The 26,273-nt window shown below is 35.9% G+C and overlaps 1 protein-coding gene across 3 annotated transcripts in view; it reads left to right on the top strand.

Moving 5' to 3' along the window:
• ANKIB1 (ankyrin repeat and IBR domain containing 1) overlaps window positions 1–26,273 on the top strand; it is a 144,789-nt gene that overhangs the window by 70,600 nt on the left and 47,916 nt on the right. For all 3 annotated transcript variants that reach the window (XM_058725117.1, XM_058725115.1, XM_058725116.1), the window contains exons 4-7: window positions 4,315–4,497; window positions 14,171–14,288; window positions 21,519–21,727; window positions 22,914–23,002. In XM_058725117.1, coding sequence (XP_058581100.1) covers window positions 4,315–4,497; window positions 14,171–14,288; window positions 21,519–21,727; window positions 22,914–23,002 — 599 coding nt within the window. The remainder of the gene's footprint in view (window positions 1–4,314; window positions 4,498–14,170; window positions 14,289–21,518; window positions 21,728–22,913; window positions 23,003–26,273) is intronic.

Below are 26,273 nucleotides of genomic sequence, written 5' to 3'. Positions count from 1 at the left end.
GGGGCTGCCCTACCCCTCTCCCTTTCAGGTTATAAACAGAAAGGAAGGCAAAATAGATGAACAGAGGTGTTGACATAGTAATAATCAGATGTTTCTTTTAAGGTAGAACATTTCAAGTACTACCAAGTGTATAAAATAGACTAAAAATCACGTTTGAATAAAGTATTCAGTCCTCCTTGCTTTGAGAGTAAGGAAGGTGATTAAAAACTACCTGTTCAAAAATAAATAAATAAAAAATAATAATTAAAAAAAAAACAAAAACTACCTGTTCAGAACCCCAAGTAACTCCCTTACTGTATGAAAGCAGAACATCTGACTTTTTGCAGCATCGATTTCATGGATATCCCTACCTAAAACATCTTTCACTTATTGGTGTTCCCAACCTGATGCCCCAAATGTCAGCAAGCTGAAATAACTTTTTTAAAAAAATTTTTTAATGTTTGTTTATTTTTGAGAGAAAGGGCGCATGCGCATGAGTGGGGGAGGGGCTCAGAGAGAAGGAGACACAGAATCTGAAGCAGGCTCCAGCTCTGAGCTGTCAGCACAGAGCCTAACGTGGGGCTTGAACTCACAAACCGCAAGATCATGACCTGAGTTGAAGTCGGACGCTTAACCAACTGGGCCACCCAGGCACCCCAAGCTGGAATACTGTTTAAGTACTGCTCCAGTGTCAAGCAGTACTGCTGTTTACTAGCTTCTATACCAAAGGTACATACATGCTGACTTAACTTGCCAAAACAAATGGCTACAAAAATGGACCCTACATTTTATCACCGATTACGAATTTCTCTACAGGTGCCAATTGCAGCAATGAGATATAGTTCTTTGTAGTCCCCTTGCCTCCACTCCAGTCATTTGGGGACCCCTTTTGAAGATAGATTACCAATGAAGGCAAGAAATCTTATCCAAGTTCTAAATATGTTCAGCAGTGATTCTCAACGATGGCTTCTCACACATTCCCTCTTCACACACCCATTTTTTTAATTAAAAAAAATTTTTTTTAATATTGATTTATTTTGAGAGAGACAGTGTGAGCAGGTGAGGGGCAGAGAGAGGGAGACACAGAATCCAAAGCAGGCTCCAGGTTCTGAGCTGTCAGCACAGAGCCTGACCAGGACTTAAACCCAAGAACCTTGACATCGTGACCTGAGCCGAAGTTGGACGCTTAACTAACTGAGCCACCCAGGTGCCACCCCCCTCCCCATTTTTTTTTAACCCCAAGGAATGCAGTCTACACTCCAGTATATCCTCTTAAGAAGGTTCCCCACAGCAGTATTCTGGAATGGCATAACCTCTTAAATTTTGTTGTCTTTGCTTTTGTTAAGGACTGGGGCATTAAGTTAAAGATGATTTATCTTATTGGCTAATATTTAAATCTCTTCTGTGGTAATATCTGTTGTGAAAGTAAATCACATACATCATGGCTTTGAAAGCTTTCCCAGTGTTCATTTTAGAAATCATTTTCCGACTACTCTGAATATAAAAACAGAAAATAAAGTCGGCTCTCTTAGTGCAATAGCAATCAGAAGCAAATAGTTAATTGTCTGTTAGGATTGGGTACCCTGTGAAGCAGAAAGGCTAAAAAATAGTAATAGACTGTACTATAGGTATGATAAGTCTCTGGACTTACTACAAGTCCCCAGTATTGAGTATATTATAAAATGTAAATACATCCATTTCCACAGACACATAGGTGATAGTCTAGGGTCACTGCTTATCAGACTTTTATGTGCTTAAGAATCTTTTGGACATCAGAATCAGATTCTGATTCAGAGGACTGGAGTGGAAGGGATTTGGGTAGTTAAGGCTGAGATTCAGCATTTCTAACAAACTCCCAGTTGATACTTTGACTAGGAAGGTTCTAGGTGCTAAATAGCAGGCTCTAGAAGGTGACTACAGCAGTGACTGCTTAGAGATATGCTTAACAATTTTTTTTGAAGGGCCAGATGTAAAGAGTAAATACTTTAAGCTTTGTGGCCATAAGCTGTATTCTTCCTGATTTATTTCTATGCTTGTTTTTAACAATTAAAAACAATTTTTTTAAACCATTTTAGCTCTGAGGTATACCTTCAGCCTAGAGCAAGAAACTGAAGGTCATATCCATTGGGCTTGTCAAGTTAGCCCATAGCTTTCAGGCCCGGCATTGATATAAGTCCTTTATGTTCTCAGGCCTCTTGGGATGGCTATAGAGGAATCATAAGGATTCCAGTTCCAAAAGCAATAAAGAAACTTTATAGGAAGATCTGAATGTTTGTTGTAGGGAGAGAAGGTAGAATTATATGGAAGAAAATGGGAAGAAGCTACCTTTTTTATGAAATGCCATAAAAACTAAACACTATTCACTTTTAGATCATAAGTAAGATCTAGGTAGAACTTTATGGTGGACCCAGGATGTATTTGACTTCTTTTAATTTATGTGATCAGCCTGTTCTGTGTCTGTACAATATCCAATTATGGTTATAAGAAATTGGTCAAACTTTTGTCTGAATCCCAGTTCTCTTGCTTGCCAGGTGGGTAACTTTGGTCAAGTTACCTAACTTTTCTGAGACATTATAATATCCCTGGGGTTGTTAATATTAAATAAGAATGTGTACTTGAATTACTTAACATCAGGCTTGGAACTTAGAAGACACTCAATAAATGGTGGCCATTACTATGTTATTATGATCATGACTGAATTCTATAAAAGAATCAGCTCCATGACTAATTGTCAGGCTGTCCTTTAGGGTAGATTGCGTCCTAGATTATGGTCCTCATGGCATAATGTCCTTCCTAATGTTTCTGTAGACATAATGGGGAAATTTGAACCTATAGCCTCTAGTAACAACATATTTAACTTCTGCACAACTGTCAGAAACCTCAATAGTAATAAATAAGCCACTATTACATGTATTTTTTAATGTGTATTTATTTATTTATTTATTTATTTATTTTTAACGTTTATTTATTTTTGAGACAGAGAGAGACAGAGCATGAACAGGGGAGGGGCAGAGAGAGAGGGAGACACAGAATCTGATACAGGCTCCAGGCTCTGAGCGGTCAGCACAGAGCCCGACGCGGGACTCGAACCATGAGATCATGAACTGAGCCGAAGTTGGACGCTTAACCGACTGAGCCACCCAGGCGCCCCAATGTGTATTTATTTTTGAGAGAGAGCAAGCTAGGGAGGGGCAGAGAGAGGGGGCAGAGGATCTGAAACAGGTTCTGCGCTGACAACAGTGAGTCTGATGTAGGGCTCAGACTCACAAACTGTGAGATCATGACCTGAGCCAAAGTTGGATACTCAACTGACTGAGCCACCCAGGTGCCCTTTTCCATGTATTTTTAAGGTGAGATTTCTTGGAATGAAATCCTACCTTTAAAAATTGAAAGATTGTAGGGGTACCTGGGTGGCCCAGTTGGTTGAGCGTCTGACTTTGGCTCAGGTCATGATCTCACAGCTTGTGGGTTCGGGCCCCGTTCTGGGCTCTGTGCTGACGGCTCAGAGCCTGGAGCTGCTTTGGATTCTGTGTCTCCCCTCTCTCTGCCTCACCCCTGCTCGCACTGTCTCTCTTAAAAATAATAAAATAATAAAATATTTTTAAAAAATTGAAAGATTGTTTGGGTCTCCTGGGTGGCTTAGTCAGTTAAGTGTCTGACTCTTGGTTTCAGTTCAGGTCATGATTTCATGGTTTATGGGTTCGAGCCCTGCATCAAGCTCTTACGCTGACAGCAGAGCCTGCTTTGGATTTTCTGCCTGCTTCAGATTCTGTCTCCCTCTCTCTTGCTCTCTCTCTCTCTCTCTCTCTCTCTCTCTCTCTGCCCCTTCCCCACCCAGTCTCTGTCTCCTCCCTTTCTCTCTTTCTCTCACACACACAAAAGTAAACATTTTTTTTAAATGCTAATAAACAAGAATTACCATTTTAAAATCAGAAGTCACTGGTATTGGGACACCTGGGTGGCTCAGTGGGTTGAGTGTCCAACTTCAGCTCAGGTAATGAGCTCATGGTCTGTGAGTTTGAGCCCCACATCGGGCTCTGTGCTGACAGCTTGGAGCCTGGAGCCTGCTTCTGATTCTGCGTCTCTCTCTCTCTCCCTCTCTCTCTCTCTCTCTCTGCCCCTCCCCTGCTCGCACTCTGTTTCTCTATCAAAAATAACTAAACATTAAAAATATTTTTTTAAAAAGTCACTGGTATCTAAATTTTTATTGTTATTTCAAGTACATACTGTTGTATTTTTGTTGCACTTCATTATATTGTTAATTTTTTCAAATACATAGCATGAAGTAACCTGTTTAAATCTGTGGTTGCAAGTTTTTGAAAAAATCTTTTTTAGCTTTTAGTAAAACACGGAGGAGACTTGTTTGCTGAGAATGAGAATAAAGATACTCCTTGTGATTGTGCTGAAAAGCAGCACCACAAAGATTTGGCCCTCAATCTGGAATCACAAATGGTATTCTCACGAGATCCTGAAGCTGAAGAAATAGAAGCTGAATATGCTGCGTTAGACAAACGAGAGGTAAGGTGTTTTTTTTTTTAAATAAATGATATGGATTTTATATTAAATTTTATGTTTTACTTTAAAATCCAGTTTGTGTGGTCTTCTCTGCAATATGCTTAACACCATTTCATCTGTATAGCCATAAGTAGGGGCACCTGGGTGGCTCAGTTGGTTGAGTGTCTGACTTCGGCTCAGGTCATAATCTCGTGGTCTGTGGGTTCGAGCCCCATGTTGGGCTCTGTGCTGACAGCTCAGAGCCTGGAGCCTGCTTTGCATTCTGTATCTCCCTCTCTCTTTGCCCCTCCCCCGCTCATGCTCTGTCTCTCTCTCTCCCTGTCAAAAATAAATAAACATTAAAAAAAAAATTTTCTATAGCCATAAGTATAAAAATACATCTAGAAAACCTGGAGGTGGTAACTGTCCTCTAAAATATGTATATATGTTTACTTATATTTAAGTAGAGATGCTAATGTGTAATATGAACTCCTAACCATTTCTACTGTTCTAAAACTGCAGTCCTCCTGTTCCTCAGTCCTTCCTGTCTTCTAGGTTGCTCTTATCAACAAACATGCTTTGCTAACTTTTATCTTAAAAACAAAACAAAACAAAAACAGCGAAACAGTCACTCCATTGACCACTTTTTTCCCTCTCCCCCTTCAGTTGTAGCCCCATATCTCTGAGCCTCTTGCAGTGTGACTTTCTTCCTTTCTATTTTGTTGGAAGTGCATTTGTCATGGATATCAAGAGTTGCCATTTTGCCAAATCCAGTGGGTACTGTTCTCTCCCACTCTTACTTGAATTCCTCTGCAGCACTTGACACAATTGACCACTCCCTTCTTAGTGAAGCATTCTTCCCTTAGCTTCAGGGACATTGTTCTTTGGTTTTCCTTTAAGTCTTTCTTGTTTCAATAAACATTACCTCCCTCCACTGAATTGCTTAAACAATAAATGGGCAAGCGTTTCAGTTCCTCATTTGTCCTTATATCCAAACAATCTGAGAATGTTGTCAATTTTACCTCCAAGAGTATAACCTAGATCCATTTACTCCTCCTAGTCTCTACTCCTACCTCCAGGCCCTCTCCACCCGAACCTCTCATCTGAGGTACTGTAACAGTTTCCTAACTGACCTCCTTCCTACTGTTTTGGTCCCCCTAGAATCCATTTTGTACACATAAGCTGGAAAGACATTTTAAAACTTAAATTAGATTATATAAATCTCTTAAATTACTTAGTGACTTTTCATTGTACTTGCAATAAAATCCAAACTATTCTCTCAGATATAAAACCTTATGGTCTCACTACTACCTATCCCAACATCATCTCAAACCTTTCTTCCCAGCATATTTTGCTCTAATTATAATACCTAGACTACAGTAAGGTTTTTGCATTTGCTCTTTTCTATATCAGAAATCTTCTCCCAGTTTTTCTTTTGGCTGGCTCAGTAGTTCTTCAGAGAGGCAATCTTGGACTATTCTTTCCCAAATAGGTCCCTCTCCTTCCATTATTCTTTACCATAACACCCTACTTTTTATAACACTCATCACATGCTGTAATGATTTTGTTTATGTATTTATTCTTTTTTTTGCCCTTCTTTCCTATTAGATTGTCAACTCCATGAGGGCCAGAATCATAACTGCCTTATTCAACAGAGTATTTTCAGTGTCTGACACACTGCTTATACAGTGAACATCCATAGATGGTATTTCTTAAGTATTTTGAGCTTCAGTATTCCAGATTACCAAAGGAACTGAGTTTCTTGGAATTACGAAATTTATATTTTTTTACCCTTTGTGTTTCTTAAATTAGGTTATTTTATCGGAATGCTTTTTCAGGTTAAGTCACACATAGAAAGAGAGGCCAATGTCCTAAACACTTTCACATGGTTGTTAAATTCACACAGTAAGCTTGAGTAACTGTTATGCCCCGCTTCTTTTTTTAAATGAGGAAGATAAACCAGAAAATAGTTGAATAACCTACCAGGATCAAAGTGAGCTAAACCGATTCTTTGGACTTCAAGCCGAAGCATCTCTATTTGCTATACTGTCTGTCTTTTCATAATCTATCATCTTGAGTCATACATACATATATACATACTATTACTGTAATAATTAATGTAATTTAGTCAGAAGAAAATATTTAAACAGTAATATTCTAAAAATAATGTGATTAAACTGAAAAACATTTATGACTATATTTAGGCTTTTTATCAAAGATACTATCTTAACTTATAATTAAATCAGAAAAATAATAGTATTCATTATCAATGGACTTAAGATCTAAATGAATTTAATGTAATTATAATAAACTATTAAGTTAACAAAAAGTTACATAATAGTTTGATACTCATTATATAGAAAAGACTAGTATATATTGAGATTGAAGTATGCCAAAATGCTAATTATGGTATGGATAAGTTTTTTTACTATTATTATTTTTCTATTTTCATGCATTTCTTAAAATTTATAATGAGTATTTATTGCTAAAAAATGTAAAAAATTTCCTCCTTCCTGACTCTACCCCACAGTGGTAACAATTTCTTGTGTGTATGTCTTGTTTAAGAAACATACATATGATATAAACAAACGTATAACATAGAATTTTTATTGCAAAAGGAAGGTCATTGAGTTCTGCTACAATATTTTTTTTCTGTAAAAAAATTTTTTTAAGTATATTTGGCACATAGTGTTACATTCGTTTCAGTTGTACAAAATTCAACAAGTTCATATGGTATGCAGTGGTCACCACAAATATATAGCTACCATATATCACCATACAATGCTATTACAATACCATTAATTTTATTCCCTAATAAATTAATGTGTACCTTTTATTCCCATGACTTATTTATTCCATAATTGGAAGCCTGTTTCTCACACTCCCCTTCACCCATTTTGCCCACCCCTTCACCATCCCTCCCTCTAGCAACCATTAGTTCTCTGTTCGTATGTGTCTGTTTCTGCTTTTTTTTTTTATTCATTCGTTTTTCTTAGGTTCCATGTTTAAGTAAAATCATATATTTGTTTGTCTCTATCTGACTTATTTCACTTAGCCATAATGCCCTGTATGTCCATCCAGTTGTTGCACATGTCAAGATCTCATCCTTTTTGTACAGCTTAGTGATATTCCATCAGGTATGTGTGTATACACCACATCTTTACCCATTCATCTATCAGTGGATGCTTAGATTGCTTCCATATCTTGACTATTGTAAATAATGCTGTAATAAACATGGGGGTGCATATATCTTTTCAAATTAGTGTTTTTGAGTTCTTTAGTAGTGGAACTACTCGGTAATACAGTATTTCTATTTTTAATTTTTTGAGGAACATCCATGCTATTTTTCACAGTAGCTATACCAATTTACATTCCCACAAACAGTTGCATGAGAGTTTCTTTTTCTCCACATCCTCCACAACTCTAAAATATTTTTTCAACTTAACAATATATCGTGACCATCTTTCCTAAATCAGAATATGATCTACACATTTTAACCACTTACCTATTGATGAATATTTAAATAATTTAGATATTATTGATATTAAAAACAGGCTAAAGTGAATATTTATCTATTTATTTCGTATATATTTTTATCTAGTTGTGTCATTATTGTGGTTTGAAACATGGATCTGAAGCCATGCTGACTGGATTCCTATTTTAGTCCTATGAGTGACATACTATGTGGCCTTAAGTAGTTATTCCTCTGCTTCAGTTTCTTCTTCCTTAAAATGGAGATAATAATGGTCCCTACTTCATAGAATTGTAGTGATGCTTAAATGAGTTAATACATGTAAATACTTAGAACAGTGCCTGAATCGTTATATGTTTTATCTAAATGTATGCTGTTATAATCATGGTCATCATATATCATTGTTACTGCATTTATATACATATTTTAAAAGTATATTCCCTATAAATTTGTAGAAATTGGTTTGATGGATCATGAGATGTACATATTTTATAGTTTAATAGATGTTGTTAGACTGTCCTAAAAGATTATATCAGTTTATTTTCTTCTAGTAGCATGCTAGAGAATTCTTTTCCACATATTTCTGCTAGCATTACATATTATCAGTGTTTTTATTTTTGCTAGTTTAGACAAATGGTACCTGTTTGAATTTTTTTACTTGACTATTCTGTAAATTGATTGTTCATTTGAGTTTTTTTCTTTGGATGGTGTGTGTGTTCTTAATGCTTTCCAAGAAAAGTTTGTGTATTTTTCTGTTTTCACTTAGGATATTCAGAGATGTAAATTTTTCTTACTCCGTGGCTTCTGAATTTGTTTAATGTTAATATTGTAATCATATGCCCCAGTTTTTTTTTTAGTTTTCTAGTTTTGTTTTTAATCCTTATTAGGATCGTTTTGTCTGATATTTTATAATGTTTAAAAACAATACGTTCACAAACAAATACCTATACACAAATGTTTATAGCAGCACTATTCACAATAACCAAACGTTGAAGACCAAATCTCTATCAACAGATGAATGGATAAATCGTGAGGTATACATACATATACAATGGAATATTAGTCACAAAAAGGAAAGAAGTACTAATACATTCTACAATATGGATCAATCTCAGAAACATCATGCTATGTGAAAGGAGGCAGACACAAAAGGTCACATATTAAATAGCTCCACTTATATGAAATATACAGAATAGGTAAATCCATAGAGACAGAAAGCACACTAGTGTTTGCCAGGGCCGAAGAGGAGGAAGGACTAGGGAGTGACTACTTTAATGGGTATGAGGTTTTCTTTTGGGGTGATGAGAATTTTGGGAATTAGATGTATGTGGTAGTTGTACAACATTATTGAATGTATTAAGGCCACTGAAATATACATTTTAAAATTGTTAACTTTAAGTAATGTGTGTTTCATAACAATTTTAAAAATAAAACCAGGATGCTTTGGTGGTTCAGTCGGTTAAGTGTCCAAGTCTTGGTTTCAGCTCAGGTCATCTTCTCACAGCTAGTGAGATCGAGCCCTGCATGATCAAACCCCACATCAGGCTCCATGCTGACAGCGAGGAGCCTGATTGGGATTCTCTCTCTTCCTCTCTCTCTCTGCCCCTCCCTCGTGCCTACATGCACACGCTCTCTCTCTTTGTCTCTCTCAAAATAAATAAACTTAAAAAAAAAGATAAAAATAAAACCAAACAAAATTGCTTTCTTTAAAATTCATTTTTATACTTTCTACTTTGACCCTGACCAGTGTTTGGATTATTCTGCCTATGCTAATAGTTTTATACAACCCACTATGTGGTTGTATTAAACTATATAATTAGGTAGTTTAAAAGATTCCTGTTCCCAAGGTGAAGTGTTTTTTCTAGCTAAGTTTCTTGATTCAATTAATGATCTGAACAGTGTATAATATTATATCTCTATAATTTCTTCTTGACACATTTTAATTAAGTTCTTTCCTTCAGATTAGTTTACAAATGAATAAAATCTACTTCTTCATCCCATCATTCAACAAAACTGTTGAGGGACATTCAACAAAACTGGCAGAGGGACTACTCTGCCAGACACTGTTTTAGGAGCTTGGAGATACATTGAGGAACAAAGATAAACCCCTGCCCTCTAGGTGCTTATATTCCAGCATCGATAGAGATGTACACAAATAAGCTTAAAAAGTAAATGAACACAGTTTGTGAGAGTGCTAATTGCTATAGGGGCATAAAAACAAGGTGTTGTGTTGGAGTGATGGCTGGGAAGACTGTATTTAATTTATATAAATCTGGAAAGGCAGAACAAAGAAACTAGTGGGTATTGGGCCTGGTAGGGGTCAGGCTCTGTAGGAGTAGATTGTGTGGCTACATGTAGTAAATGAAGGGAAAACTGAGCAATATGTTGCTATGAAAGCCATCTGAAGAATCCCCTCTCCCAATTCCTCTCTAGGTCTTCTAACCCAGGAAGGCTCAGGCTGTTTTTCTGGCAGGGAACCCATATGATGGACATTGCCTTAGCTGGTTTAACCTACTGTGCAAGAGCAGCTGCCTTCCTCTTAGGTCAAAGTACAGATCAGGGTAGACCTTGTCTTAATCCCAGGGGAGAACAGCTGAGTAAGGAGCAAGGAAACTAAAACAAAGGGAAGGGTCCTAGAATTCTAAAGACTTTCTTTAGATGTTCTTTACCCTTTCTCCTCCAGGCTAGGCTCATGGATCAGGTAATGAGAGATTGATATTAAGAGAAATTGGAAATACTCTTTTTTCCCTGAGTGCCTTTCACATCTTCTAAAATTTTAACAGTTACCAATATAATTGAGTAAATAAGTACCCCCCCCTTTTTTTTTTCATTTTTAACAACAAGCATGTTTTACCTATATAGTCAAGGGGAAGCTGTTTTCATTGTGGAAAAACATAAAAACAAATTTCTTCTTTCATAAATCCTTTGTCATTGTTTTTTTCTGAAACAGTTTTTGAAGATAACTGTCACTTTATACTTGATATCAAAGGGGTACAGTTTGTATGTTGGGCTGTTTCGCGTTTCTTCAGTGGTATTTTGGTAGCAAAGTATGCATTGATGCAAAAGAGGTACTTTTATTCACTGTCTTCCTTTTTAAATTAGTTTCCGTTTTCTTTCTATGTATCAGTACTGACTGCTTTGAAGGTTATTGCTAGATTGTGTTTAATCTGAAAATAGAAGCAGTTTATCTTTGCAACAAGAAAGAGAAAGGCACCTTCATTTTCATTCTTCTTGCAGAAGAGAGGGCTAGTGCCCACTTGGGACTGAGCAATGTATTGAAATGCTTCACATGACCTAATTATAGTTCTGTTGCAGAGATTCAGAGTGAATATGTCACATGCCCATGAAGGCAGTATATCTTTGTCCTTCAAGAACTATTTTTCTTCCAATGTAACATTTTTAAGTTTAAAACTATGCATTTTTTAAACCTAATATATGCAGATTGCTTTATAGTCTCTCTTTTTTAATATACGTGTACTCAAAATTTATTTGGATTACATAAATGAAAGCAGAATGGTACCTAATCTTGGGGTGCCTGGGTGGCTCAATCAGTTGAGCATCCAATGGTTTCTGCTCAGGTCATGATCCCAGGGTCATGCTCAGGTCATGATCCCAGGGTCATGGGATTGAGCCCCACATCGGGCTCCACACTGAGCGTGGAACCTGCTTGGAATTTCTCTCTCTCTCTCTCTCTCTCTCTCTCTCTCTCTGTCTCTCTCTGCCCCTCCTCTGATCATGCACACACACTCTCTTCTTCTAAAAAAACGAGAGAGAGAGAGAGAGAGAGAGAGAGAGAAATATCCATTCTCATTGCTGAGGCAGGAAAGGTACCTGGAATCCCAAGTATAAACTTGGAATATATTTTTTAGAAGTAATGTTCTACATAGTGTGTAACTTCTATACTGGAGTGAATACTATAAATTTAACCATGAAAGGATTTCTTAAGTTTTTGCAGGGGAAAATGTGGTTCATAAATTAGTTTAAAAGCAAACTATACATGATAGTTGGGATTGTAAGGATCAGGAAAGTTTATCATGTCAACTGAGAAAAATTATCCCAATTGAATCGCAGTCATAGGAGGTTAAGTAAGACTTGGTAAAATGGTTTCCATGATACCAAAAAAATGAAGCAAGAAATAAAGGTAATATATTATTCTAAAATATCTGTAAATCAGCTAAAATGGATGAGGTTTGCTAATTACCCAGAATTCTCTAGAGACTGTGATACATGCTGCCAAAATACATTCTCAGTTCTTTGGAATTTCTACTGCTTTTTAAGCTATGGCCTTTAGTCTATGTTTACTGTAGTAATCTGGTTACAACTGTTTAAAGAATTGAAATACATGGGGGCGCCTGGGTGGCTCAGTCAGTTAAGTGTCCAACTTCGGCTCAGGTCATGATCTCAGGGTTTGTGAGTTTGAGCCCCACGTCAGGCTCTTTGCTGACAGCTCAGAGCCTGGAGCCTGCTTTGGTTTCTGTGTCTCCCTCTCTCTCTCTGCCCCTCCCCTGCTTGTGCTCTGTCTCTCTCTCTCAAAAATAAATAAACATTTAAAAAATTTTATAATAAAAAAAGATTTGAATACATGTGTATCAATATTAATAATAACAATATTGAGTGAAAATAAAAGGAAATTGCCTAGTGATATAATGTTATGCCATAATGTTATGACAACCATATGTCAAATTCATGATAGTGATTTCCATAGGCAAGGATGGGGAGAGTTAGGGAAATGTAATGGGGAAAACATGTCACAGATTATTTTACTTTTATATAATCCCTCACCCCTTGTCTCTGAGGTTTCATTTACCTGCAGTCAACTACAATCCAGAGCAAATGATCTTCCTTCTGACATATCCTCAGAAGGTCAGTAGTAGCCTAACACTGTATCATAATGCTTATGTTATTTACCTCTCTTGATCTCATCACGCAGTTATTTAACTATCTCACACCATCACAAGAAGTGTGAGCACAGTCCATTAACATATTGAGAGAAGCCACATTCGTACCACTATTACAGTGTATTACAATTGTTCTTTTTTATTGATGTTAATCTCTTATTATGTCTAATTTATAAATTAAACTTTATCATAGGTATGTATATCTAGGAAAAAAAACAGTATATGTAGGGTTCAGTACTATCCATGTTTTCACAGATCAATGGTGGGGGGTCTTGGAACACACATTCTCCCACCAATGAGGTTTTGCAAGGGAGACTACTATATAAAGTTTTGCTTCTTTTGTTTCATTGTGTTTTAAAAAGGACTTGAGGGACGCTCAGTTAAGTGTCATCCTTTGACTCAGGTCATGACCTCACAGTTCGTGGGTTCAAGCCCTGCATAGGGCTCTGTGCTGACGGCTTGGAGCCTGGAGCCTGCTTCGGTTTCTGTGTCTCCCCTCTCTGCTCCTCCCCCACTCAGGCACGCTCGCGGGCCTGCTCTCTCGCCAAAAAAAATAAACATTAAAAAAAATTTTTAAAGGACTTGAAACAAGTATAGCAAAAACAGTAATTGTTTCTGAATAGTGAAACACTTGTGATTTTTATTCTTTGTTTTCTGTTAAAAGAAAAGATAAAGGATAACAAAAAAATTAAAAACCTGATATGATATAGTACCTATATAATGAAAACTAAGGAGCATTAACGAACACTTGAATAAACAGAGGTAATACGTTTGTGACTAAGAGCTCTGAATAGTATGGCATAGTCACTTCTCCCCAAATTAATTAATAAGTATCATGTAAACCACTAATAATCCAAGTTGGATCTTAATAAGTGTAAATGTTTTGTGGTTCAGTGGATAAACTCATTGAACACATATTTACACATAATTGATTTGCTAAAAGCAAAGACTGGATAAAAACACTTAGAACTTTAATAATGATTATTGCTCAGTGGTGGTATTATAAGGTTTTCATTTCTAATTTTTATATTATCCAAACTTTCAAAGGTATAAAGTAAGTTTGTCTTGTCATTATAGTATGATACCTTTATTTTAGATAAGGTGCATGAACCTTGGCATTCATTCCACTTTCTAGCTTTTATAATAAGACCTGTGAAAGAGTAGTTTGAAGTCCATAGTTGTAGAACATATAGAACCTTTTTAACTTCAGTTATCAAACTGAAATAGGAAGACTGAATAAATGATAATCATATAATTTTGTTTCTAGGCATTTAGAATTTCCTAAGAGTATAACAGCCAATTTAACTTGATTTTCTTCTTTTCAAAGCCATATGAAGGATTAAGGCCTCAAGATCTTCGTAGATTGAAAGATATGCTTATTGTGGAAACTGCAGACATGCTTCAGGCTCCACTGTTTACTGCTGAAGCTTTACTTCGAGCTCATGGTAATGAAAAATCTCTTATGCTTCTGAGAACATGAGTGCCTTTTGAAACTTTTCAGAGTTAAAATATAGCCATTTTACTATTTCAGTATAAAACAAAATAGTTTGTTAAACAAGCCTAAGTTGTTTTTTGTGCAGTGGTTACTGCAGTATCCACCATCTTCAGAACATTCTATATTTTGAAGTATAAACTGCCTGTAAATCCTAGAGGGGAAATGGGAAATTTGTTTTTAAAAATCATGCTTTTAGGGGCACCTGGATGGCTCAGCCGGTTAAGCATCTGACTTCGGCTTAGGTCATGATCTCACAGTACATTAAGTTCGACCTCCACGTTAGGCTCTGTGCTGACAGCTCAGAACCTGGAGCCTGCTTCGGATTCTATGTCTCCCTCTCGCTCTCTGCCACTCCCCTGCTTGTGTTCTGTTCTGTCTCTCTCTCTCAAAAATTTTAAAAAAAACATTTTTTTTAATTAAAAAAAAATAAAAAGCATGGCTACTAAATCAGCTTAAAGATTGTCTAATTTTAGAAATGTGTCTGATTTAAGCAGGATTGAAAGTTGGAATCTGTAATCCTAGTACTAGTTTTGACATTAATTTTTACTAAAGTCAATGAAATATTTAACAATTGTGTTATTAGTACTGTCAGTTATATTTATTTTATATAAAGGGTGTTTCTTGCCATGAAATGCACAAAGTGAAATTGTAGAGTCAATGCAGGAATATACTATCCCTTTTAAGTTGTTTTGTTTTGTTTTGTTTTTAAGAACATTACCAACTTAGGAAAAGTACTCAGCTTATTTTAAGTTTTCTGTGATATACTTAAGGCAGCAATTTTGGGAGTTGTCATATGGTGAGCTGGAGCTTCTCATTGCACAGTTCATATTTGATATTTTGTCTCGTTTCAAAGTTAAGTTTTTTCCGATTTAAGAATTATCTTTAGGGCACCTGGGTGGTTCAGTTGGTTGGGCATCCAACTGAGCTCTTGATTTCAGCTCAGGTCATGATCCCAGAGATGTGGGATCAAGCCCTGAACTGGGCTCTGCACTGAGCATGGAGCCTGATTAAGACTTTCTCTCTCAGGGCACCTGGGTGGCTCAGTCAGTTGAGCGTCCGACTTCGGCTCAGGTCATGATCTCACAGCTTGTGAGTTCAAGCCCCACATCAGGCTCTGTGCTGACAGATTGGAGCCTGGAGCCTGCTTTGGATTCTGTGTCTCCCTTTCTCTCTGCCCCTAACCCACTTGTATTGTGTCTCTGTCTCTCTCAAAAATAAATAAACATAAAAAAAAAAAAAAAGATTCTCTCTCTCTCTCTCTCTCTCTCTCTCTCTCTTCTGTCTCCCTTTGCCCCTCTCTCTGCTCACACTCTCCCTCTCTAAAATAAGATGATAATAAAAAAAAAAAAATAAAAATTAGTTTTAAAAAGAGAGAGGTAAATAACTATTCTAGTCATTACTTGGCTTACCTATTTTAACTATAAATCTGTATCATCTATACTAAAATAGAATGTCAACTTCAAAAATATATGATCTTTTGATCAGAAGAAAATTTAAAATTCCATATTTCATCATCCCTTGATCATCACTATGAATAATTTGGAATATAACTCTCTAGAATCCTTGCCTTCAGTATTGAAATTTCCCACAGTTCTGTACTTGAGACTCTTTTCCACTTTATATGCCAGGGATTCTTAAATTTTCATATAAATAAGGATTATTACCTGGGAACTAACCAGAGATTCCTGGACTTTCCACAGAGTCCAAGTCATTAGGTGAGGGATGAGGCTTAAAGTAAGTGTTGTAGAGATGCCTACAAGTGGGCCACTCTCTGAGAAACATTGCTGCACACATTTATCTAATGAAACCCAAGATTTCAAAAACCACCCAAAGAATAAAGAGTATATCTACAACCTGACTTTAATAAAGTATTTGAGAGGCACCTGGATGGCTCATTCGGTAAGCATCTGACTCTTGATTTCAGCTCTGGTCATGATCTCACTGTTCCTGGGAACAAGCCCTGTGTCAGGCTCAGTACTGACAGCACAAAGTCTGCTTGAGATTCTCTCTCTCTGCCCCTCTCCTGCTCACACCTCTCTCTCTCTCTCAAAATAAATAAACATTAAAAAAAAAAAAAAAAGAAATACAACCTCAAATACTTCATTTTGTTAAGTTTGTTTATTTTGAGAGAGAGTACATACATGTGCACATGAGAGTGGGGGGAGGGGCAGAGAGAGAGAATTCCAAGCAGACTCCAGCACAGAGCCTGTCTCAGGGCTTGATCTCATGAATTGTGAGATCATGACCTAAGCAGAAATCAAGAGTCAAAAGAGTCGGACACTAAACCAACTGAACCACCCAGGTGCCCCAAGGTTTGCATTTCTAAATGTCTGTTTAACAATTTTCTCCCCATTCTAAGGATGTTCACACCTGAACTCCTCTTTTTTCCCATTGTCTTGATACATGAGTATCAACATTCATTAAATTATCCTGCCAGAAACTTGAAAGTCTACTTTACTCCTCCATCTCTGTTAAATTTGGCCACAATCTTACCATTTCTCTTAAGTGTCTCTCATCCTCCTAGCATACCTACCCCCACCGTCTCTAGCTCTTTCCATTCCCGATTCCCACTGTCACTGACTTAAATTCAGGCTGTCATTAGTTTCCATCTAAATTGTATTCTCCTGAGTCCTGGTCTCCCATGTTGCCATTCTTCTTTCACCCTATTAATTTTTCATATTGCCATTAGACTCTTCTTTTAAAATTCACATCTGAGCATGTCACTGCCTTGCTGAAAAATCCTTCACTAGCATTCCACAGACTTAAAACCATCCAGACTCTTTAGTAGACCTTTATGACCCAAATTTCTTTACCTGAACTGTCAGTCACCCCATTCCTTTACTTACGCCTTCTTAATTAACCATGTCTTTCAGGAAGCCTTTTCTGCTTATGTGTTCCCAAGTCTGCACTGAGACCCTTCCTGTCTATTCCTACTACATCTTCTGTCATACACTTAGAATACAATGTTATGATAATCTCTTTTTTTGCTTTTCCTGGAGCTTAACCTGGGAAATACAATATTATGATAATCTCTTTTTTGCTTAACCTGAGATCTCTTAGAGGATAGCTTTTATTATTTTTTGTTTCCAAAATATCTGACATACATTAAGCCCTCAGAAAATGTTTACAGAAAGAATAATACATAATAAGTACTATACCTGAAATGTTATTTATATATACATTACTCCTGCACATATTGCATTGGCTAGAATTCGGTCACTTGGCCACACTTAACTGCAAACAGCAGTTCTGCACTGCAGTATTTTTTGTGTATTTGTAGCCATTTTTGCCTTAGGAATCTACAATCACCTAGATAATACAATGTATCATAGCTCCAAGTCACAATATAGAGAGAATCCAAGGCTAACTTTACCAATAATTTTTTAAAAGAACATTTTCATCTGTATCTGTTTACCTTATATCATCAAGTATTATTAAATAATCAACTCCATTTTTACTCCATTGATATTTTCCTGTTACTTCTTTTACATAATAGGGATCAGTTCTAATAAGGTGATATCTAATTGAATTTTCCTATTTGGCATTTATCTATTCTGTGATAACTTTCTTGATAACTTACATATTCTGTATTTTACTTCCCTATTAAGGAATAAAATAGAGGCTAGCGGGTTTTCAAATGGACATCTCTTCTAATTGTTTGGGTAGTATTGGTGACAGTGACATTTGACAATCAAATAATATTTACAGGTATAAATGATGTTAGAGAATAAAATAGTGCACAGAGCCACAATTTATACTAATTGCTCTCAAAACCTGAATAGGCTTTGTTTTAGAGCTATTAAACTGAACTATTTGGAAGATTTATAGATTATATCCTTGGTCACATTCACTCAGCTTTACACAGGAAAATAGATTTGAGCACTATATTATCTGTTGTCAAATTTAGTCTCAAAGTAATGAAGTTGATCTAGATTAAGCATAAGACCGAAATGTTGAGCAGTATTTGCTGAGCAGTAATTGAATTTTAAGGAGGACTCTGTTAGGAATACAGAGGTCATTGTCTAAGTATTGCCTCATTAATACAAGTAATACATAATTGAATGCTACCTAATAAGAAAATAAGTAAAATTTACAAAATATGAGACCAAGGCTAATTTTGTGCTTAGAGTTCATTTACATTGAAGTATTTTTTTAAGCTCCTTTGGAGATTCGTCATGTTCTGTAGGCAATTAAATGTCAGTGGCCTATATCTTCTCAGTCTGCTCTCTTCCTAGGATATTATATCTTCTCTCAAGGTTTGTATAGGTATAGATTTTTCCCTCTGGACTAGACTTCTTAGCTCCACATGTTTATACATAATTGCCTATTTTAAAGCATCTCTAGGATATCTCAGAAGCTTCTTAAACCTCAGTATGTCTAAAACTAAGATCATTCTCTGGTAGTCCCTATTTACATAGATGGTATCAACCAGCCAACTGGATAAACCTGGGACACCAACTTTGGCATATCTTGTCCTTCAGACCCTATGTGCTGTCATCACCAAATTGTCACTTTCACCTTCCATGTCTTAAACTTCTCTCTTTCTCTTTATCTCCACTGCAGCCACCTGGCCCTAGCTTCATCTCTCACTTATACTACCCATTACCATCCTATTTGGACTATCTTCTCTCTACTTCTGCCCTATCCAGTTTCTTTGTTTGTTGTAGTCACAATGATCTTTTCAAATCTGATTGTGATAACCTGTCCTTCTTAACCCCAAGCTCTACTTTTCAGTGACTATCTATCACTCCTAAGCTGATGATAGAAGTGTTATTAAAAAGTCTTACATGATCTAGACCCAGCCTATTTTTTCAGCCTTATCTCATACGATGCCTCCCCTCTGATCTCCATGCTACAGCTACATTGACCTTTTTTTCTTTTAAGAGACTCTTTTTTTTTTTTTTTTTTAAGTTTATTTGTTTATTTTTAGAGAGAGGCAGACAACAGGGGCAGGGAGGGGGCAGAGAGAGAGGGAGAAAGAGAGAATCCCAAGCAGGCCCTGCACTGTCAGTACAGAGCCTTGATGCGGGGCTCAGACTCATGAACTGTGAGATCATGACCTCACCCAAAATCAAGAGTTGGATGCTTAACTGACTAAGCCACCCAGACGCCCCCACACTGACCTTTTTAATTTCACAAGAATGCCATCTTCCCTGCTACCACAGGGTCTTTGAACATGCTGTGTACAGCCTGTCTAAAATGTCTCCCCCCCCCCCTTTTATTAGTTAACTCCCACTCATCCTTCATTTGTCCACTCCAAACTGTTTCTCCAGCGTCACCTTCTCTGACTCAGATTCTCTCCATGGCACTCTGACGGTGATGATTCTTTTGTTATTGTATTGATTTTTTACTTCATGTCTTTCTCCTTACTAGACTATAAGTTTCATAAAGGCAGGAATCATGCCTGATTATTCCTCCCATTGTATCCCTACTGCCTGACAGTGCATATAAAAGACATTTAGTAAATATTTGCTAAGTGAATGTTATAGGATCCAAGCAGAATCTGTACTGAAAAATATTTCTAGTAGATAAAACTAAAATTTAGCATACTTAATATCTGTTTATAAAAATTATAGTAGTTCTCTCTTTTTCCTTTATTAAAAAGTGACATAATGGATACTTTGGAAAATAATCCTACTGTTCGAAGAAAAGTAATTTTAACTTTTTAAGTAAGTAATGACCTATCAAAACACTGATGTCCATGTAGCAACATTTCCTAGAATGCACTCATACAGTTTTTTTCAGTTGTTAGATTTTTCTTCCTCTTTGTAATCTGATTCCTTTTCCAATCTTGTTTTACATCTTTTCAAACCACAGTATGATATGCTATAACTTTACAGAATTGCTCATGTCTCTTCATTATACTTCTGTGCCTTTTCACAAATGGTTTACACAGCCAGAAACACACCCAGTCTATCTGTATTGCACCTCTGAGTTATAATAATTATGCTGTTAAACCACCAAATACACTGATTTAATATGGTCAGAAAAAGTCTTGCATAGGAAATTCCTATAGTTCTTTGTGTTAGAGCTGTAAAATTGTATAGAATGGGCCTACGTTGAGTAATTGACTCTAGAATGACTCTTGACCCTGTACTTCACTGTGCTACAGTGGAAAGAAAACAGGTTTTGGAATTACAGAAATTGATTTCAAATTCCTCACTATCCGTGTGAGCCAGAGCAAGTTACATAACTTTCCTGAGTCCTGGTTTCTTCACCTAAATAATGATTGAAAGGTTTGTTGGGAGGAATAAATTAAGTAATGTCTATAAAACAGCTAACAAAATTGGATGTACTTATTTATTATTTTTAATGGGTTAGTTTTTATGGCTCTGGACTTTATAACACACTTCACTTGGCTATTTTAAAAGTGTTCATAGTAAGGGAGGTGCCTGGGTGGCTCAGTCGGTTGGGCGTCCAACTTCAGCTCAGGTCATGATCTCACCGTTCGTGAGTTCGAGTCCCACGTCAGGCTCTGTGTTGACAGCTCAGAGCCTGGAGCCTGCTTTGGGTTCTGTGTCTCCCTCTCTCTCTGCCCCTCCTCCACTCACGCTCTGTCTCTGTCTCTCTCAAAACTAAATAGACATTAAAAAAAAAAAGTGTTCATAGTAGGAAGATCATCTTTAGTTCAGTCAGATGTGAACTCAATACAGAATTTATACCTAATTCACTAAAACTTTATAACCATAATCCCTTCAGAAGTTTCTTCTGCTCTCAAGCTGTATATCAAATGATTTTTGGACTTATTGTTGACATTTTGACATGTTTATAGTAAGCTGTCCAATCATTTTACCACTTGACACGGGTGAAACCAGTTGCAAAATTTACATATTTTTCTTGAAAAGAGTAAAATGGCTAAATGAAACCTATGCCAAAAAAAATTTAGTAACTTCCAAAAGTGATGAGGCATTTCTTTTGGTTATTAGAAATGACTGGGAGTTTTGATGATATTGGTAGATATTGACATATTTGTAAACCACAGTAGATTATAAAAGTTTAAATTCTTGTTTAAAAGTATTAGTGCATATAACATACCTGAATACTCATTTGCAGTTACTACTTTCATATAGAAGAGATAGCCTATATCACTTTAATTTATCCTCTTTTGTTATTATGAAACTCTTAAAACATCACCATATTTTCTGTTTTTTGAGAGCTATCTATTCCATTTTTCTTAAAGACTGGGACAGGGAGAAATTACTTGAGGCTTGGATGTCCAACCCAGAGAACTGCTGCCAACGATCAGGTGTTCAAATGCCAACTCCACCACCGAGTGGGTATAATGCCTGGGATACGCTCCCTTCTCCAAGAACTCCAAGGACTACACGTTCTTCTGTCACCTCTCCAGATGAAATAAGTTTATCTCCTGGGGATTTGGACACCAGTTTGGTATGGTTCGGTATTCAGTGTATTTCTCCTAATTTTGTGTTTAGTCTTTTAACTTTTAACTTATTTAATGTTGTTTCATGGAACCTTTTAGATAAATTCTTATAATTGAATCCTATACCCTTCTTAAAGGGTTCAGTTATTTCACCCTTTGGTAAGTATTTATTATCATAGAATATTTTGGTGATCTCTGAATTACAGATTGAAAAACAAAAGCTCTTCTTTTCTCATTTCAAAACAGAAAACAGAAAAGAGTTTGAGAAAGCCATCTACTGTATTTTTACTTAAAATCTCCAGGTGTTTAAAGTTTTAAACACACCATGCTGAAATATTAAAAGTTGAGTTTATGTAGGCACTTTAAATAAAAAATATGAAAACGCTTACAATAAAATATTGATAATTATGTATTTGTTTCAGTAAAGCTTCTTGAGTGTATCATCTAGATTTCCATAGTAAATGTTTGTTTTTTATTGAGAAACAATACTGCCATTGTCTGCATTTTTAAATGGCATACCATTGTTATGCTGTTATACTCAAATATGTGATAAAAATGAAAGTATTCTGGGTTTTATCTCGGCTTTCTCAGAAAACAGGATCCTACTTCTATAGTTTGCATCTGTAACATTGGAATGTTTGCTCCTGATAAGTCATTGTTTAGAAGATACATAGCCTTGCATCAGGGTTCCCTGGGTAGAAATCCTTAAATTGCTACTCTAAATATCCTGAGTTTTTAATGTTGAAAACACAAAGTTACTCTGTTTTTGTAGATTTTCTGGGATGAGTATGGGCTAAAGAACATGATATTGAAATGGTTATTTTGCAGTGGACAATTTGATCTTGACCTGAGTAGATTTTTTTAATTTTTTTTGGACCTGAATAGACTCTAATGGTTTGCTTCTTATACTTTTCTTCCCAAATGGATAGTTGCATTTGGGAAATTTGGAATTTAAGAGTTTGACTTGTACATTAAAATATTTAAATCCCTTAATAGTTTATAATGCAATAGGCATGGTATTTGGTATTCAGTCAAAAATAGGCGTACTAACTTTAACTTCCCTTATAACTATGAAACACTTAACTTTGTAATTACTACAGTAGCATTTTTGTATTAAACTAACAAACGAATGAATATATTGTTCTCTCTACAAAGCATAACTTCATTTAAATCATTGCTTTTCTTCATCTCCAGTGTGACATTTGTATGTGCAGTATTTCTGTATTTGAAGACCCAGTGGATATGCCCTGTGGACATGACTTTTGTAGAGGATGTTGGGAGTCGTGAGTATATGTGCAGCTTATTAGTATTTCTTACTGCATGACAACGCTCTGATTTGGTAATGAAATTGCTTGCTTTTGATATTTAATGATATGGATTATTAATATTGGTTTCAGAGTTACACTGAAATATACTTTACTACTAAGGAAGAATTTTTTTTTCCTTATTTTTACATCTTCCCATTTATTAATACAGTAAAATCATTTAATTTAGTAATAAATGTTATTTCACTTAATGTAAGGTACTTCTGGTAACAAAGCAGGTATGCATAAATAAGTTTCCTTAGTATTTTCATTTATATTACATCTAATGTAAGTTTCAAGCCTACACCTAAATATCAAGAATAACTTTTTTTATATTCCAATAATTTGTAAACATTTGTTTATGCTTTCTCTAAATTTTTTGTGACAAGCAAATAGCCTTGAAAATTTGTAACAAGATGGATGTTTAAAATCCCTTCTTAGGGGCTCCTGGGTGGTTTAGTTGGTTAAGCATCCAACTTTGGCTCAGGTCATAATCTCGCAGTTCATTGGTTCAAGCCCCACATCAGTCTCTGTGCTGACGGCTCTGTGCTGACAGCTCAGCGCCTGGAGCCTGCTTTGCATTCTGTGTCTCCCTCTCTCTCTGCCCCTCCCTTGCTCTCTCTCTCTCTCTCTCAAAAATAAACATTAAAAAATTTTTTAAATCCCCTTTTAACCTATTCAGAGTTCAATGTCTCTTCTAGACATGGTTTGGGTATATTTTAAAAATGGGAAATTTATTTTGTTTCTCATGTTTATTTTTGTTCTCCTTCCCATTATCTTGCCAAGAGTTATACTTTCTTTCCATCCATTAACTTTGCTCTAATGTCGCACTTTTCAAGAGAGGTTTATAAACAAAATGAAAGAGAAGATCAATGTAATTAGTGAGTAATACAATAACCATGTTATCTCTGGAGCACATAAATCTACTGATTAATGACCTAGGCAAAGCATGTCATTAGTATTTAAGGAATCTTAAAAATCAGAAGTTTTCAAAGTATTATTTTTCATGGAGTACCAGGTACCAAGTATAGGGACCTGGGGAATACTGTGTTGGGTGAGAGAGCAAGAACCTGAGCAAATTTTCTGTTTTTCTTATAAACAGATTTTTTTAAACAAATTTTGTTGGAGTATAATTGACATATGATAAACCACATATTTAAAATAAATAATTTGATAAGCTTTGACAAATGTACACACCCATGAAACCATTACCACCATCAAAATAATAAAAATATCCATCATCCCCCAAAACTTCATTCCTCCTTGAAATCCCTCCAGTCCTCCTTTCTCTGTCTCCCTCATTCTCTGCACACCCTCCTGCCTCCAATTTGTAGACAACCACTCATCTTTCTGTCATTCTGGTTTTGAGTACATTTTGTTTTTTAAGTCAGGGTATAGTGCAAGATTTCATTTGGAGGGGGAAATACTGCTTCTTAAAAAGTCAGAATAAATGAGACTACATGGTCGGGTTTTTTTTTCTTTAAACATAGACTAGACTCTAATTAGATAAGATCAAATTAGTACAGGTAATACAAGCAACCTAATTGGTAAGGGTCAGGGTTTACAATCCAAAGCTAACTTTGACCTAGTTCTGGATGCAGAAAATCTTCCACACGTACAATACTTTGTTTAGCTTAATTGTTAACTCTGTTGCATTAGGGAGTATTTTCTGGGTTCTACCAAGTTTGCTACTTTGGACCTTGGTTTCTGTGTGAAAACTCAGCCTCCCCAAGGGATTTACTTGAATTTTTTTGAACTTCCTTTACCTCCTTCGCCACACTTCTGTCACAGGAACCATCTCCCATACTCATCAGACTAGCCATGGGAAGTTTATGGTAAGATTTAAATTTGAAAGATCTAATTATTATTTTCTGTGGTACTTTATCAACCTACCTAGGATTCCCCTTCCATCAGCCTGCCAGTAGTTCTTGTCAAATCAAGCAGCAGTAAAACAGGTTCTAGGTTGGGTGACTTATATGTTGATAAAATCATTTTTAAATTAAATGTAGCCCTTTCTAGGCATATAGAAAAGAAACTTCTTTGTTTAATAAGGTTGGAAGAATTTTAAAAGATCCTTAGATAGTTGAAAAACCTTTCAATTTATTTCACTCTTCCCTACCCCATAATGTCATCAATCCAGCCAGGTGCTTGGAAGCATCTACTCCGAGGGCTTAAATGAAAAAAAATTATTTTCTACCCAGCCTAGAATATCTTCCTGCTACTTATTAGTTGTTAATTTAGCTAAGTGGTAACCTCCTTGTGCCTCCATTTCCTTATCTATAAAATGGTGATAATAGTACTTCATAAGATTGTTGTCAGTTTACTGTCAAATGACTTAATGTATGTAAAATACTGAGAATGAACAGGGCCTGGCACATAGTTACCACTTGATAAATGGTAGTTATTGTTATCTTCCTAAGGGTGGGTAACCAACAAGATAAAAATGTAAGTAAAGTTTGCCCCAGATTTCTCCCTTTTATTAACGTTCATCAGCTCCATGTTCCGCTCATAAATTTAGTGGGAAATTGTATCTTGATGAAGATTAATAGCATGGCTCACAGGGAAATGATCTTGCTTTCAGTTGAGATCTTCTCAGTTCTGTCATTTAAACCCCCAGAGATAGTTCAACCTGCTCTGATTAGAGTACATAAAATTCAAAACATCATCATATAGGAACTGTAAGCAAACAGTGCACTTTCACAGGAGACTATTAAGATATATTCAGCTTTTCAGGGAACTTATTCATAGCTAAAAGGAATAATAACCCATTATTTATGTGTTAACATAAATAACATTTACTGTGAGTAATTAACTATTTTCAATTAAAAAATTAGAAGAGTCATGTTGTTTTGCAAATCTCTTTAATGTCTACCTTAATAAAAGACAGCTGTACTCCCATACCTTCAGTCTATAATAATATATTGTTTTGGTTGACATATATAAAGAATATTTGGCTTCACAAAGATGTGTAGATGGAAAAAAGAGAAGTATATTAATAAGTTTAGATACTCTAATATACATCATACTGGTAGTTTCTTAATGGTTAGCTGCAGTATAAAATCTGAAACCTTATCAATAGATTTGTTTTTTTTTTTGGTAACTCTACATTAAAATCTGTTGGTCTGTCTTGCACTGCATCATTTTGGAAAACATTGATTCACTGGGTTATGTAGATCTTCCAGTGTTAACATATTTCACTACACATAAATATAGTAAAAAAAAAAAAAAAAGCACATTAATTACTGTCATC

The sequence above is a fragment of the Neofelis nebulosa genome, chromosome 4 (genome assembly GCF_028018385.1).
Source record: "Neofelis nebulosa isolate mNeoNeb1 chromosome 4, mNeoNeb1.pri, whole genome shotgun sequence".
NCBI classification, from domain to species: Eukaryota; Metazoa; Chordata; class Mammalia; order Carnivora; family Felidae; genus Neofelis; species Neofelis nebulosa.
The sequence above is the reverse complement of the archived record's forward strand: the minus strand, read 5'-3'. Positions and strand labels throughout refer to the sequence as shown.